General features: G+C 38.1%; 1 protein-coding gene across 4 annotated transcripts in view; it reads left to right on the plus strand.

Moving 5' to 3' along the window:
* The window catches only part of ASPP (Ankyrin-repeat, SH3-domain, and Proline-rich-region containing Protein), a 66,400-nt gene that overhangs the window by 7,696 nt on the left and 41,850 nt on the right, over nucleotides 1-16,854 (plus strand). For 3 of the 4 annotated variants that reach the window (XM_081989006.1, XM_081989007.1, XM_081989011.1), the window contains one exon: nucleotides 16,540-16,595. In XM_081989006.1, the coding sequence (XP_081845132.1) occupies nucleotides 16,540-16,595 (56 nt within the window). Of the gene's footprint in view, nucleotides 1-3,875; nucleotides 4,179-16,539; nucleotides 16,596-16,854 lie in introns of those variants that run through there. The other variant, XM_081989010.1, reaches the window with a different exon arrangement.

Raw genomic sequence — 16,854 nt, forward strand, 5'->3', positions numbered from 1 at the left:
GTCTTGAAAATATACTTTTGGACTCTCTTTAGTCCTAGTAAAGTCAGTTCTAGCATTAAAAGTCAACTTTTATATTATTTTTAGTAGTAAAAAATGAGTTTCATGCACAATACAATCTTTGTCTTGATTTCCGGACTTTTTTTAGTTCTTGAATGCCAGTTTCAGACACTCAACCAGGATGGCAGTCTGAAAAAGCGAATCATAAGACCATTCCTAGTAGTAAAAAAGTTTCTAGACTATTCAGTACAAATTTGGACTTTCACAAGTCTTGGATGTTCAGTTTTAAACTACAAAATGATTTTTTAAATTGAAATTCGGAGGACTGTATCTTCCTTCTGAAACGTTTTTCAGAAAAATGACATAATGTATGTTAACCTATTTTTTGATGAGCTATCGAATGGTGAATTATTGACATTTAAAACTGGACCACCCTGTATACAGTCACCGGTTCATTTTTTTGATCCAAAACCTATTTTTTCCGGATTTAAATTGTACATTTTGATAAACCAGGACCGGTTTAAAACAATTCATAATTTACGGACAGGTCGTTTTTAGAAAACGTAAATGAACTTCTTGACAATCGATGTGACCCCATTTAGGGCGTTTTACACCATTCATTATTAGCCCCCGACACCGAATACCACAGAATGGCGTGTCAATGATGGTCTTTCGATATCTCAGGAAGCCGAAGAAGCGGAAACTGGCGCTATCTGACTGTTAGCTTGATAAATAGTCGGGGTGTACACACATCAAGGGGAGATTGCAGTTTAAAAGCCTGAAACCCGAAGCCGGGGGATAAGTATCTGAACGCGGTTTTGTGATATCTTTGTACGTCATATGCATTTTATGATGCGCGGAAATGAAAAATTGATTTCTCTTCTTGTTGCTGAGTAAACTTTAATCAGTTCTGGTAAAGTTAGTCGATAGTGCACCGTCAACACTGTTTGTCTTGGATATGTATGCGTGATGGAGTTGACTTTACGAGGAGTTTTCAACGTATGCAACTTTGTTAAACGAGCACCGCCCACCCTTCTGTTGTTTGACCCCCCGGGGATTTTAGTTAAATTTACCGCACGGGGTCTTTGAGGTGATTAAAAACTTTCCTTATTAAACTCTGTCGTGATGTTCGGAATAACTTCTTCGAAGGTGGTCTTCTGACGATCATATTCGATTATTAAATTAACTTTAATAAGTAGACAATGGAATAGAAAAGTTGCCTGGAAATTGGCAATTAATCTCCCCTCGAAATGCGAATTGTAGCGGTTTCAAACAGATAACGCTCAAAAGTGTTTCGTGTAAAAAGTGCGTCGAGGGAAATTCACTTTAGGTTTTTTCCCTTGAAACTGATTTTTCACTGTCTTAGACACTCGGCTCCGGACCGATTAAGGGGATTTTAAGTGGTTAACCCACTGTTTTTAGAGATTCTATCTTCCGAAAATAATGATCTTTAAGTGAGTTTTACTAACAAAACAATTTGTTATCATAAAGAAGTTAAACGAAAATAAGACTAAATTTTCACATTTCTCCTCCATCATTACACGTTATTTGATGGGAAGGAGGAAGGGGAATTGTTTTAACCGGCTCCGGACAATAAAACGACACGTCCGTTTCTGTTGTTGAAACTTTCTTCAACAAGCTTGCAACTTTTTTAATATCCCGGAAAGCTTGACAACCTACGTTTTATCCTAATGTTGCAATAATAAATCAACCTCTCATAGGACCCGAACAAATTTGATGTTGATTTTTGTCCGAGTATAGAGCACCAGGAACTAGTTGAGCAAGTAACGTCAATTGTATTCTAATCCTTCAATATTCATGTCAAAATAAAAATGACACGATAGGTTAGGCAGAGGCTTAACGTCGTTATTGGAGTCCACTCCCTAAGATCATTGTTTCTTCGAAAGCGCGACCAAATTAGGGCGACATCTTAATTTCAAATGCCTTCTTAAAGCAGCTTGGCAAAAATACCTTGGCAATAATAAGGTGGGACGCGGCCATTGTTGTTCAAGCTTAATACGTCCATGTCCGCCTTTAAGTTCTTCTTTGTCTTATATTTTTATTTTTCACTCGTCTAATCTTTGAAATTGACTACGCCAAGTGGGATTTTACGGAAAGAGTTAACCTTCCGGAGATTTTGAATGTAAATTGGCGCCATTCCGCTCGCTTTCCGGCAAAGATGTTTTACTTCTCATTAACATATTTCGCGCAAATTCTTGCATACATTACCTTTTATCTGGCCTGTAAAATAAAACGTACGTAATCTCGAACCCGGAGCGGTAATACGGACTAGTTTCTGACTTCCTGAAGCTATACGAAGTTTGCGACAAGAAAATCCACTAACAAAGTTTCGAAATTGCGGATCTTTATTGAAGTATCAAAATTTCAACGTCTCGTCGTACTGCCGCTGAAATTTACTTAAAGTCTATCCCAATATATGTCGATCCTTGTCTATTAGTTGTGAATTGAAGGAGACGGAATTTTGACAGCATGTTCTCTAACCAATCGTTAAAATTCGAAGTTGGCGCTGCACGCAATGTCATTTAAAATTTTGGTTTGACGTTTGTTGACAGTTTCTTCAAACTTTTCCCGTTGCAACTTAAATTTATCGATTAAATTATTAGTGTGAGTGAGTTGTATTTGTGTTTTTCATATTTTGGGTAACCGAAACAATTCAATGTAGAGCGAAAAGTGGCTTATAGATGTTTCATGTGACATACAGAGTTGCTGCTTACCTTACTTTGCAGGTTTACCATCAAGAAAATAACACACCCACTCCAGAATCACTACCAACACTAGCCTGCACAATTCAAGTAAACTAATAACGACTCTGATTTAATTTTTCCGCTCTTGTATTGCTATTTACCCACTTAATCTCACTCTTGTGAGTCTTTGTCAAATCGCTAAACAACTGAAGCACTGTCAATGTCAATTGTCAATGAATATGTTTCTGTCCTTTGCTAACCTTAAAAACGCACTGATGCACCGCCCTCTATACTAGAGAGCGTTAACTAGCGTTAGCGGTTTTCGTTTTATACACAAACCTATGCAGATGCAGAAATATGTTTTTTTTAATTGTTTCGTGTAGTTAATTACAAGTTGTGAGTAAAAAATCAAAAAAAAGGTTTATTCCTGATCCAGATATGTATAGATAGAGCTTTTTTATACACAATAAAGTCAACCAATGAAACTTGACATTTACTGTTTCTGAGTTGGAAACCAGTCAGGGATTGCCTTTGCGAACAGACCTAAAGTGAATTTCAATCTGACGTCACCATTTATTGCGTCACTGCCACTTTGGCTGGAACGGAGAGTAGAATGATTTCGTTTTTGAAGAATTGAATTGAAAGGAATGAGGTGTTCAGTTTACAATGCTTGAGGTTATTGCAATGCAAAATCACTCTAGAAGGCTAAAGTGAAGTAACAAAATGTATTGGTTAATTTTGGAATTCGCCAGATATTCAACAAGTCAGCTTTTTCTTGGTTCCTTCTAATCCAGGTGTTAATTTGTTTTTCCAAAGTGAGTAGCCTGAGTTCTGATATTTGTCATGTTTTCTGGATTTTTACCACAAAGTGAGCTATACTACTAGCAAAATGAGTTAATTGTAAAACAACACTTAAGTTTTCAATTGAGACTCTTCGTTAAATCCGATTGAGGAGGACTCTTGCTGGATCTTGAATTTGGCTTTATTCTGGAGGAAGGTTTATTCTAGTCTATGCACTTTCGAAAAGACGCGTCTTATCAGAGCCCCCTCGACTTTTCACATCGTGACCGGCGTCGGAATGGTACCTCGACCATATTTTACAGGTATGGCCGGCGCGGTTCCCTTCTTCCCCTCCTTCAGGTTTCCCTACCCAGCTAGTGCTGCGCAGGTTGCCGACGAGTCCACGACTGCCAGTAGTACGAACGAGGGTACGACCGGCCGCGGTACCATTTTCTCAACGGGTTTTTTTTTGCTCGTCCATCATTAGGAATTTGAATTTTTTGCTTGGAATTGCAACGGTCGTCGGTGGTTAGTGACGTCCGCGTGGGGTGCAGTGAGTGATCCTGACAAGGATGGAGTGATTAGTTGGTGAATAAACCGAAGAGAAAGGGAGTTATTTGTACGTGGAGAGAGAGATTCGGAATGCAAAAGTTAAGCACGACTTTCATCGGACACGAAGCCGCTGCCGCTCTTTAGGTACCTATTTCGGGTTGTTTTAAGCTTTAGGCGTATACTTTTAATTTTTTTTACACTCTGAGAAGCTAAATAGCTTGAATGAGTTTCTGGGCTTTTAAACCCACTAAAAACCAATTACAATCATACAATTTCTTGGAGAATGGTCATACCAGAACGACCTAGAGACTTGGTCAATCGCATAACTGAAGAAAATTCTCGGTAAATAACAACAGAAATTATTGTTTTAAATTAAAGCAGTAAAAGATAAACTCTTGCACTTGCTGAACGATCATTATGAAATTGATTTTCTTAAGAAATTTTTGCAAGACATTGCAACTTGTGATTCAATGTTAAAGTGACATGGAGATGTCAGATGTTCTGGGTCGTGTTAAGCTAACCATTCACAATTATCACTAGTACTGATACAATTTAATACCGGCTAGTGCAAAAAGCATCTTCAGGGACTTCCTCGGTTCAATCCAGGACCGTAAAGATTGCTTTGATGATTGATGTCGCCGTTTACTCCGAGTAAACGTTAAAATAAATGGCAGATGGTGTTACACTTGGTGCTTGTACACCTGCGGCACCGCGGTCCGTTAAAATTCGCGTTAGTCATCCGCCGTGTTTATGATTCTATAAACCCTCTTGTGCGAGAAAGTTAGAATCCTGTTTCTTAATGAATTTTGGCGGTGGTGAACCACGTGGGAGTGACCCTATAAACAAACAGATAAATTAGGTTTTAACCAGGTCGGAAAAATAAACGAAAAATAGTACTATATCGTAGTAAATCTGGTAGTAACAGTATTTACGCAAAATAGGAATTTATAGAGCGTGCAGTGTCATAAATATCCTTGGCAATCGCGTTTTAGATTAGACTGGAATAAATTGAGAGATGTGTTGCAGATTTATATCCCGTTAATTTCCGGTTATTGGGGCTTTCACGGTTGCAACATTCCATTCTAAACGAAGGTTAAATTCAAGTTCTTCATATTTAAGTTTGATAGGTTTCAAAACGTCGTCTTTCTGATTAGTTTCATACTTTATTGTTTAATTCACACTGGAGTTTTGGAAATCTCTCTTCTTATTTTAGAGGTTATAAATTCAAAGCTTTGGGTCTTCTTTAACCGCCGAGATCAAGCACATGTGTGTTAATAGAAGAATGGAAAGTAGGTAGACAGGTAGAAAAATTAAAATACTTTCTTCTCGCGTATAGAGGAGCGGCCGAATTCCTTTTAGCGTGTAAGAGTATTAATATAAATCAAATTTGTTATGAATATAAATGCCGGTCGTGGCATGGGGGTATGCAAATTGGCTTGTTTTCTCACCTTATTATAACACACAGAGGGCCTTATAGTAGCACACCAAAGATAACATATCACGGAGTGTCAATATAATGGCGAAATAACTGTATTCTTTAATAATATACAACATAATTGTGTAATAAATAATTATTGTTGATATTATAATATATCTAACTGTACTAGAGTCGTAAATCAGCGCGAGGTTTGTGCTAATTGAAATCGTAATTGCAGAAAACTAGCATAGTTGTTGCCTTTTTTCCGCCTTCCATTCCACCAATAATTGATTGCTATAAATCCCTAGTTTTTATAACTTGAAACACCTGTATTTTTTAGAAAGAGACGTGACAACACCGTGTTCACGTTTTGACAGGGCAATGTTGCCGATTACCGTCTCGAAGATGTAATTAATGGCCGACCCTGGGGTAAATTGCTGGTTGGACGTGAACCAGCCATTTATTTCAGGGGCGTCTTCATTAATTCTCTAAAGAAAATTTGCCGGAGATGGCTGTTTTTTTTCTAAGCTGGAAAACACTCCAGAAAAGGTGTTTTACCATAGCCAAGGAGTAATAAATTTAGTTAATTGGACATGAAAGCTACAACAGTATACCCATTATCGATATTGCACAGAGTGGCATTATCTTTCGCAGCTGTCACTGTTGCCAACTAGTGCAAATTCATAAATTGGTATGTAACATCCTGTTACAAATCAGGTTTAAGCGCAAAAGTATGTTTAAAAATCGACCTTTGCGTTGTATAACACATAAACAAGCCTATTCAAGCTCGTTAGTGTCCTCGAAACCTGAATTTTCAAAATCGTCGCTTCGCTTTTATTATCATTGTTCAACTCCCTATCGGAATGTAGATTTTACTGTCGGCAATATAAAATTTGCACTTCTGAGAACGGCATTTTATGCTAAAAATTCAAGCTCTAAGGTGCTCTATGACGGTTTTTGCCAACAAGTGCTCGATTTATTAATTATATTAATATTTATTTTAAAACGTGGCGACGAAAGGACCATAAAAGAGAAAGATCGTTCTGGTCGGCGTCCGCGAATGTTGCTGGACGTGATTCAGCCGGAGGTCTAAATAGGGAAATAAATTACGTTCCGGCGTATATGAGGGGTCAAAGTACTTTTCTCGGCTCCGAAATTGAGACTGCAAATTATGCTAAAGTGCAGGTTTAACTCCGGAATCGTAAATTCCAGCTTTTATTGCGGAATTTAATCGTCCCCTAGAAATTACCGACCAACGGCTAAAATCACTAAACATACGGCTCTCCAAATGTACATATCAAAATACAAACCAAAGGAATTAACTCAACAATTTAAATATTGTATTAAATAAACGAGATGTGTTGAGAGCTAGTTGTCAAGAAGATGCAGACTGCTTAGGAAACTACAGGAAGAATACGAATCATGGAGTATGAGCATGAACATGACAAAAACAGAATATATGTGAGTAGGAGAGGGGGAAGAAGATCAGGATCTAGAGTAATAAGATATAACATAAAACACAGAGCACAACAGTGTCAGAGAACGATACATATTCTCAACTCATTACTTTGACCCAACCAAGAAGACAGTCTATACAGCAGTTATAGAATCTATCCTAATGTATAAGGCAGAATGCTGGCAAATGAGAAAAGACAAGAAGGATAGACTGTGTGGAGATACCTAAGAAGAGCCTGTCAAAGTGCAAAGGCATGAACGAGAATAGTTGGCCCAAACGAGCTCTAAAATACATTTCAGAAAGCAAAAGAAAACGTGGAAGACCAGCAACTACATGGATAAGAAGCAGGAGATTATACAGGTGTGGTAAATCCAAAACCGACCATAGGAAAACCGCGTAACGGACAGAGAAACGTACATTATTGCATGCGCGGGACTAAGACAGAAAACGAAAAAAATATCAAGTAGGCCATATTTTCAAATACCGTCAACAAAATAACTTGGCGTTTGGCAACAGCGCGCTGAAAATATGGCCTGCTTGATATTTTTTTCGTTTTTTGTCTTAGTCCCGCGCATGCAATAATGTACGTTTCTCTGTCCGTTACGCGGTTTTCCTATGGTCAGTTTTGGATTTACCACACCTGTATAGTGGGTCGCTTATTTGGGATCTAGTGAGCTTGTGACTACCAAATAAGAACTGTCATTGTGAATTGGCGTTTCAAGTTAAGATTGCAGCGCCAGTAGAACTAAAATCGAGTAACCCGTTTCTAACCTAACATTATAAATAAGATGACACTGTCACTGTCAAAATCAATGTAAACAAATGGAGAAATGACAGCTGGAATGCCCGAAACTGATCTCTTATCTTGAAACGCCAATACAGCTTGGCCAGTATACAATTCGTTTATTAGAGCTTGCTGTGAAGAGTGCAGCAGAGGAGTTATCTTAACCATTCTAACAACTTGGAAGACTCAGGATACGTGTTTGTTGTGAAAGCAGTGGAGCCACTGATAATTAGCATAATTATTCTACATGTTTGACAATGTATTGATTAATGATTGGCTTTGATAATTTATATCATGACCAAGCGAATAAGTACTTTTGGTGTCTGGTAACCGTTGCAAATGTAAAGGTGGAAAAAACAGTATTTACTGGCAGTGCTGCTGTAGAGTGACAGAGACGGAACGTTTTGTTCTCGGTTAAATGTGAGCCACGATACGGTTAGGACGTATGCACATACGTATTGCCTGAAAAGTAGCGTAAGAACGTCACTGAAAGCCGTTTCATTAAATAAGGACCCGAACTGGGCTTTAAAACGTCCTTTTAAAGATTCTATCAATGAGATGTTGCCGAGCAGAGACAGTCTAATTGAAACTAAATACTCGGACAGTACTTGTACATCTAACGGACAACATTTACGGTTACGGCAACGTAGCTTTTTGTGACACTGACAGCTGTCAGCGTGAAAATAAACCGTTAGCGTGCAATACCAGACCGGAAGTACAGTATCCTGGCGCTCGAGATAGGTACTGTTTTTCCGGTCCGCTTTCGCCAACGTAATTAAAATGGGATTCCTGCTGATTGTTTACCTGCCGGATATAGCATCCACTCGCAGACCGCAGTGATACGTAGGAGGTCTTTATTAACGAGAGGAAGGCGGAAAAGTAGAAAAAAAACTGCTGACGGTTGGCGTTCTTAAGATCGAATTAGTCGTTCGGTTTCGCGGCCTGATTTCCCTCGAGAAATTCCACATTCTTGTTCGGCAAGACGTGGAAAAGGTATCTTCGTTGTGCAAAATGGTAAATCGTTCAAATTTTCTGCTTCACAGGTTGACCAGAGTCCAAGTTTGACAATCTTGTTACATTAATGACAGTACAGTCATTCCTTTTCTATTACTTATTATCCTGTTCAATGTACTTTGTACACTGATGCAGATTTCGTCATTGTCACACATCCAATGATACTGTATAGTCAAACTACAAGGTTTTCCAATAAGAGGTGTTATTTTGATATTCAAAGAAAAGAGAAAAACATCAGCTAAATGACGCCTACAGGATAATAGCCTTTTCTTGAAACTTTCAGTGGCTGCCCTATGTCCTCGATAGCCTCACGAATTCCATCTTTGAGGCTGGGCTATACCCGTAGACCTTATCTTTCACGTGGCCCCAAAGAAAGAAGTCACACGGTGTTAAATCACAAGATCTCGGTGGCCAATCTTGTGTGACACGTAGCGCAGTCTTGTTGAAAGTAAACGTTGGTCAGATCAATATGCCATCCAATTTCGGCCAGTTTTACGAACCGTCTCTGCCAAATTTTTATTAATAGTAGTTTCTACTTGTCAAATGTCAAAAAATGACAGCTTGAAAAGTGACACCTCTCTGACGATAATTCTTCATTGATTCATATTTTGAATGTAACATAGCGGCTGAGGAATTTTGAGTGAAACGAAAATTTCCTGCACTGAAATTAAAAAGCGTGCGCCTATGAACTGTAAGGAGAGCCTTGACAAATATGGTTATGCTTCGAAACTGGACCTAACAAGAATGTGGCTGCACTTACGTTAACTACTCGCGTATCGGCTGTAACGATATACGATTAAAAAAAAATGTTTTTCTGATAATAGACCTCTTGGGTGGAAACAATTTGGCAACCGCGCCCTACCCTAACTGAAACTACGGACAATGGCATTTCCCGGCGTAGACGTTTCGACTGAAACTCGGGCCTCCTCATTGACATTCCAGAGGCGTAAACCACACCAAAGCCAGTCCGAGACTAACATTATTATACGAAAGGCGTTCTATCGCGGTGCGTTGTCGTTGCAAGGGCCTCGTCAAGAATTTACGATTGTTTTTTTTTCCAACTTTTCCGTAGGAATTAAGTGAAAATGCACTGGGACTATTCTACAGTGCGTTTTTTTTAACGCGCAACATAGGATTTTACGTGTTAAATTTTTAAGCCCATGTTAGACCATTTTATTTTGGAACTGCAAGTCTATAACTTGACTGGTGTGTCTTTAGTACCCTGAAGCTTAAGTAAGTCTACCAATTTGGTCTAAAAAGTGATTAAAAACTGGAAAAAATCATTTTTTTTCGAAAAGATTTTATCGTTCCATACTCCCTGTATGCATTGTTGTTCCTTGTTGTTTTTATACTGGCAGGGCAGGTAGCAGGTAAAGTGACATATTTTGACTGCATCACGACCCGACATCTTTTGAACGTCAAAAGGGCATTTTATGATTGTTTGGAATACTGTTTGGCTTCAAACGGAGGTCACTTTGAACAATTCACTTATAAAAATACTTCTTTTGTTCTTAACTTTCTTGATATAATGTGAATGATCACCCTGTTTTACTTTCTACGCCAAATTTTACCTGCTACCTGCCGTGCCAGTATCAAAAACAACAAAGAACAACAATGCATACAGGGAGTATGAAACGATAAAACCTTTTCGAAAAAAGATGATTTTTTGCAAGCTTTTTAACACTTTTTAGGCCGAATTGGTAAACTTACTTAAGCTTCAGGGTACGAAACAGCCACCCGTCAAGTTTTATACTTGTAGTTCCAAAATAACATGGTCTAACATGGGCTTAAAAATTTAACACGTGAAATCCTATGTTGCGCGTTGAAAAAAACGCACTGTATAAGAGTCTAGCTTGTAAATCCGAATTCTTCAGTCGAGCAATCTGCACCGAGAATGGTATTGTATTCCTCAGTTTTTGATTAGCGGTACCGTTACTGAAATTATTGTTTTCCGGACTCGATAGAATCATTTGCCACACGTAAACGGTTAGGCCAGAGGGCGCCACGCGCAAAATTACATATCTCCTAACCTAAAAAAGTCAGTAGGAATTTTGAGTCAAACTGTACTTTCATAATTAGTAGAAAATCATTTTATTGATGACTTAAGGAAGTTTTTGAGTGCGAGTTTAAAGTGATTTTCTACTGAAATGAATGGTGGTCTTAACAAGCAAGTATTTAAATGAAGTGGTAATTGAGACATCTCTATGTAAGGTAGTACCGTATTAAACCAAGGCATCGACCAAATTGTTACCAGCTTCACTAATGGTACTGTTCTGAGTGTTTGATTGTCTTATTTTGTTCACTTTTTTCAAGAGTTGTGGTACCGCGTATAAGTAAATTACGCATTGGCCGTTTACTAAAGACGACAATCTAAAAAAGTCCGGTCGTCTTCGTCTCATTGCTGCAGGTCATGAACGGCATAAAATTCTTGTAAAACGTCGACCGCGTACTCGTGGGAACCGAAAATCGGATCGCGATCGATTTCTTCTTTCGCTCGACTCGCCGCAAAAGGTACTGCCATGGTATCTTTAGGGCTCCGGTTTATGATTTAATTGCGTAAAAACCGCCTTAAACGTGGAAAAAAAGACCGGTTAAGTGGATTAACTTTGGAAGAATGGAACAACCCCTTTTTAAAAAACAATCGCTGTTTATTTCCGCACTTGTAAGCGAGTTTGAAATTTTAATCCGTTTTAATATTCCCGCGATGGTTTTGCTGTGCAAATTTAGATTTAATCAGTGGCGCATCTCGTTAACTTCTAGCCAGTTAATCGTGTATTAAATGCTCTTTACAAACCAGTTTCTTGGTAAAAACTAGCTGTAATACCAAAAAAGTTGAAAACATTGTAGTCGTTTGCTTATGAGGTATGGCAACACTGCTTTGTAAATGTCAAGTCAATTGGGGACTGACAGAGAAATGTCATTACTGTCATTGGGGGGGATTTTGATTTTGATTTTAGAAAGATAACCACACTTATGTTTTACGTTTTACGAGTTTTACTGTTTGATGCAATTTCAATAATTATGATTAAATCCAACTAAAATTAATTCATCTCGTTATTATTTCGGTCATCATAGACCCCCACAACATGTCGTTATTTAAAAACACTACAATATGATTGATGGTACTTCTTCTCTACATATAGTTGGATTTTTACCTTTTGAGAATGACGTCATCTTTTTACATCTTTGTTTCTCGCATATCAAACATGTGAAATAAACAATTTTAGCAAAAAAGGCACGTTATTAATTTTGTCATCCTGTCAAATTAAAAACGTTGACATTTACTGTCACTTTGATATAAACAAATATCAAATGTATACAAATGCTGCGATACAATGAGCAAGCCCAAATGCTAATTCTAAATGTGCTGCTTTTTTTCGAGTACGAAAAGAAACAGTTTCCAGATGTCATCCCAATTGATTATTCCAATGTGTATGATAGAGCATCACAGACTTTAAAAGTAAGTACTGCTACCCTATGCCGAATGAAAAAGGCTGGAATTCCAGCTGACGACTCCCATTTTACCAACATTTCTAAGGAAATGTCGGTCAGTAAAACCAAAATAAGCGCTTTTATGAAAAACAAAGAAGTTGGTAATGTTGGTATGCCAAATTACTATTTTTGCTTTATTGTACACAGCACAAAATCAATGAACATTAATAATATATTATGTTATTAGGAGTAGAAGAGATCTTTAAGTGAGTGCAAGCACACCTATTCACTGAATGAATGATGATTAAACTCAAACTCTCATGATCATGTGATTTTCAAGGCACTTGATCATCAGTCACTTCTGAACGCACTCATTTTTCAAGGCATTTGTAGGTTAAAACTTGTGATCTAATTCCAGACATGCGTGTTTTTTCACCTGCTTGACGTCATTCTCAAAGGGTAAAAATTTGACTATACCTTTTAAAGGTCCCGGTAGTGGCAGTATAATGATCAATGAAAATACCAGGTCAAATTGTTGCCGTTGTCGTATCAGTACGACCAAGTACTGCCCGTGTAATTGATAGAAAAATCCATTATACATAGAAAAGATTCATATGTAAGTATTTTGGGGTATTGTACATATTGACAGCTGACAATTTTATGCTATGGTCCATTTTTTTCCCGTGACGGTTACGTCATCATTTGCCTTTCTTGTCTATTACATGAGTTCCGAGCGCGATAGAATTTTGACGTCATCTAGCCACGTCGGCAATGAATCCGAATTTTACGAAGGTCTCGGAATAACAACACTAATTAATAAACTTAAACAACCCCAAATTAAGTTTTTATTTCTTGTGTTTGTAGTTTTTGCTGTTTTTCAACTTTTTAAAATTCCTAACCTCAAAATGTTTAGCCGACTGTCAGTTGGGACTGTGCCCTATGTTGCCACATCTTCCACGAGCAGATGTGAACCTGGTGTATTGTTGGTTGCAGTAATAAACGGACAGATGAATTATACAGATTTCGGAATTAATGCATGCAAAACATGTGAGATTCTTAGAATGTTTTTTTGAAAGATGGATAGCCTAGCTTGTAATAAACGAGGTGCGTAAATTTCAATATGGCGGAGTACTTGATGACGTTAAAAACTGAACGATACTAATAATTGTGTAAAAACGTCACAGTTTCCTAACCTAACCTAACCTTTTACATTATACTATACTTGTTAGCAAGTGAATCGATTTGATGACTGACTGAAAATGGTGGGTTTTTGAGTTGATTGCGCAAACATGGCGCCCGAAAGATCTAATATGGCGGGCGGGTAAAAAACGGTCGAGCGCCACTGGTTAAAGGCGTAACGGCCCGGATACCTTGACAAGCGGCGGTTTCGATGCAGCCTCTCGCAATACTTCATCTTTGTGCAAAGTTCAAGAAATTACGAAACCAATTTAAACTTGCCAAGTTAAACCTTTTTAATCAAACCGATTCCGGATAGATAAACGGCCATTTTGGGTGAATTACCACCCCAAAGTTAAACTTTCATCCAAGTGCGCTAATGTTTTTATGAAGGGTTTTTTTGGGGTCGTAAATACCCGTCAACGTTCCGCCATGTTGAAGAACAGTCAATTAATTTTGATTATGCCGGCTTTAAAATCGAGTATAATAAATGGAGGCATTACCGGGCGTTACAGAATTTTAATTAGGTCTCGTTGTTGCGTCATAAGTCTTATTAGCGTTATCAGGTTTTATCCGTCGCCAATTTATCACAAAAATGTTGTAACCAACTCTTATATTTTAACACTCGTTGGTTAAATAACTATAACTGTTAGTTTCAATGAGTTTAATTCAGTTACACCAAATTCTATCAAATAGGGTTAATTACTACAAAGCATCAAGAGTGGTACCATAAAAAGACAACTGTAACTGTTGTGACATGTATAGGAGCAAAAACCGCAATGCGTCCGTTATACGTGCACCAATTAAACCAGTCCCAATTAAGTATAGTTGATATTATATTTTACCTAACCAGTTGTCAAAAACCTCGACCCGACCGAAATTAATTCATATTCTATGCGCAATTATTCGCTTAAACGGCTTTCAATCGACCCACAAGGGCTGTAACGACAAATTTCATTTATACCATGCCGGGCTTACGGAACAGACGTTAGTTTCCCCTGTGCGTTTGGTGGCCGGGAGGGGGCGTGACAGTCGTCTCGAAATGACTGATAGTCCTGTCCGGAACAAACGTCCGGTTAAAAATTACCCCGAATGCGAAACTAGCCGGTATTACATTAAAACGGATAATGAGCGGGGCAATTACAGTTGGGCTGACCAACGCTCATTTGTTTTACAATGGTGATAATTCAGCCAACTCTGATTACAAGTTGTCTATTAAAATAGTCCGTCCAGGATGCGTATGCTTGAAATGAGGGAGTTACCAGGAGAGAAGCATACAGAATGTGACACAAACCTGCCATTGTCAGCTTCTTCTGACACATTCTGTTCTTCTTGTTGTCAAGAATTGGAATACCCTGGCGTCCGGTGACCAGTTGTAATTTAGTTTGATTTTTACTATATCAATACTGCCTCCTTCATACTAAATTTGTACCTGCAATATACCAGTGCTTTGTATACTCATTATCTCATTAGTTCCTTTACTCTTTAAAATTACTTTTGGATATACAGTGTGGTTCATGAAGGCAGAAAAATTGTAAATCATCATTTAAAAAAAAGTTATATTTTATCTTCCACACCTTACCAAAAGTAATTAGTAAATTACATATGCATTTCATCTCATTCTCTAAAACTACTACTTGCACGGTAATGATCCATTTAAAGCACCCTAAGAGTACAATAAAACAATCACTATCGCACTAGTGACTGTAAAATCGCTCATTACTTGTACATACAATGCTCGTGTGGTAAGGTAAATTAATGGACCACCACAACTACGATCTTCTCACTCCTGACTGTAAAAATGCTCATCTCTCTCTCTATTCGTTATGTTAGTCTCAAGTTTTTAGCAGTTTCCCTCCATTCCTCTCTATCTGACGTGCTTCTAATGCTGTCTGGGAAAGATTTTCTTGTAAATTGCTTCACCTGGTCCAACCATCGTTTTGGAGAACGTCCTCTAGGTCGTGTTCCCTCTACCTTCCCTTGGACCATAAGTTTTTCCAGATTGTCATCTTTCCTCCTGCTGACATGAGAATCAGTTGTTTGATTTTAGTTGACAATCTGACTTGGATGTTAAGCTACTTACAACTTGGCGATGTCTGTGGCTTATAAGGTCCAGGATTCCATTTCCAGGGTGTTTTGTTGAGTTTGGTCATGGCCGTTTTGGCGAGAGCTATCCTTCTTCGGATTTCTTGACTTGATCCGCCATTTCTGCTGATGTGGGCACCTAGATAAGTTATTTCCTCCACGTTCTCGACCTCTTTAACATTAGGCATTACTTCCATTTTAAAAATGCTCATATCACACTAGTAATGTAAATAATTATTACTCTATAGTTGACTCATGCAGCAATTTCCATTTGAAAAATGTCCTCTTAGTAGAAAAACTGCAACTTTCAGTCAAGTAAAACGTTTTTACAGACGAAACGGAATTGCAATTTAAATTATAACTTCAAGTTTAGATTGCTTCCAAACGGAGTATTAAATAAAACTTTTACAAAATGACATTGCACAGTATAAGTTTGAATGCGGTCCTGAGCTGAGTTATTACGGCGTCCATCCAATACACCACCTGATGTTCGCTTTATTTACGAAACATAATGGGAATCGCTTTCCAAAGCGATAATAACGTCGAGTTATCTAACACTTTCGCTGATAAAATCATGAAATAGCCACTCACAATCGCCGTGCTAACGACCTTGATGATGGAGTTCACTCGCCTCCATGACCACCTTTAGTGGTCACTCAAAATGTCGTGGTGCGTAACTAAGGCTTGCCACACGCACAATTTGCCCTACTTTTACAAAATGAAGCAATCTACGTTTTTTATAAGCAGACATGTCTGGTGTGAAATGTTGAAAACGACTCAAAGAAGAAGCGCGTTTGACGCTTGAGAATAATTAAAAGGGAGTTTCCGCCAACCTTTGAAGAGAGAAAATTGCATTTCCTACACTTTAATATATCTACGCTTTGATGACTTTGAAAGTTGCAATTGAAGCAAAGTGCGGTGGCAACTTTTTAATCAGATATTAATTGATTTCAGTACAGAACGGAAAATTCCCATGAGAACTTTAATATGACAAAGGATACTTTGATTTAGGGCAAATTTACAAACAATCACGTCTTGTTGCGTGTGTTTTATGAACTCTCATCAACATGTACTGTACGGTTATCAATTGCACGAATTTCTCTGCCATTTAACCCGATTTCTAAAGTCTAATTTGTTGCAGGAGGGATCATCGAAAACAGAGATGGTATGAAGGAGCCCGAACACTTTGGTGAAACGGTACGTATTTGTACAAATTTAAGTTGTGTCAGTCAATAACACCGCATTTTGATATCTTAAAGCGAGTCAACAAAAGCGTTTCTAAATTCGGAACTATTATTACTACTTAATGCGTCTCAGCTTTATACAAATGCTCTTCCAGAATTTAATAGCATGCTGAAGAGTTTAATTAACGTTCCCCGTTGTTTTCGGCGCTCAAAGGGTTAACAGTCTCCATATCTGACAGTGAGTTACGACTTGAGAGAAAAATTGTCTTTTT

Source organism: Ips typographus, linkage group LG11, assembly GCF_016097725.1.
Source record: "Ips typographus isolate SLU linkage group LG11, UJ_Ityp_2.0, whole genome shotgun sequence".
Taxonomy (NCBI): domain Eukaryota; kingdom Metazoa; phylum Arthropoda; class Insecta; order Coleoptera; family Curculionidae; genus Ips; species Ips typographus.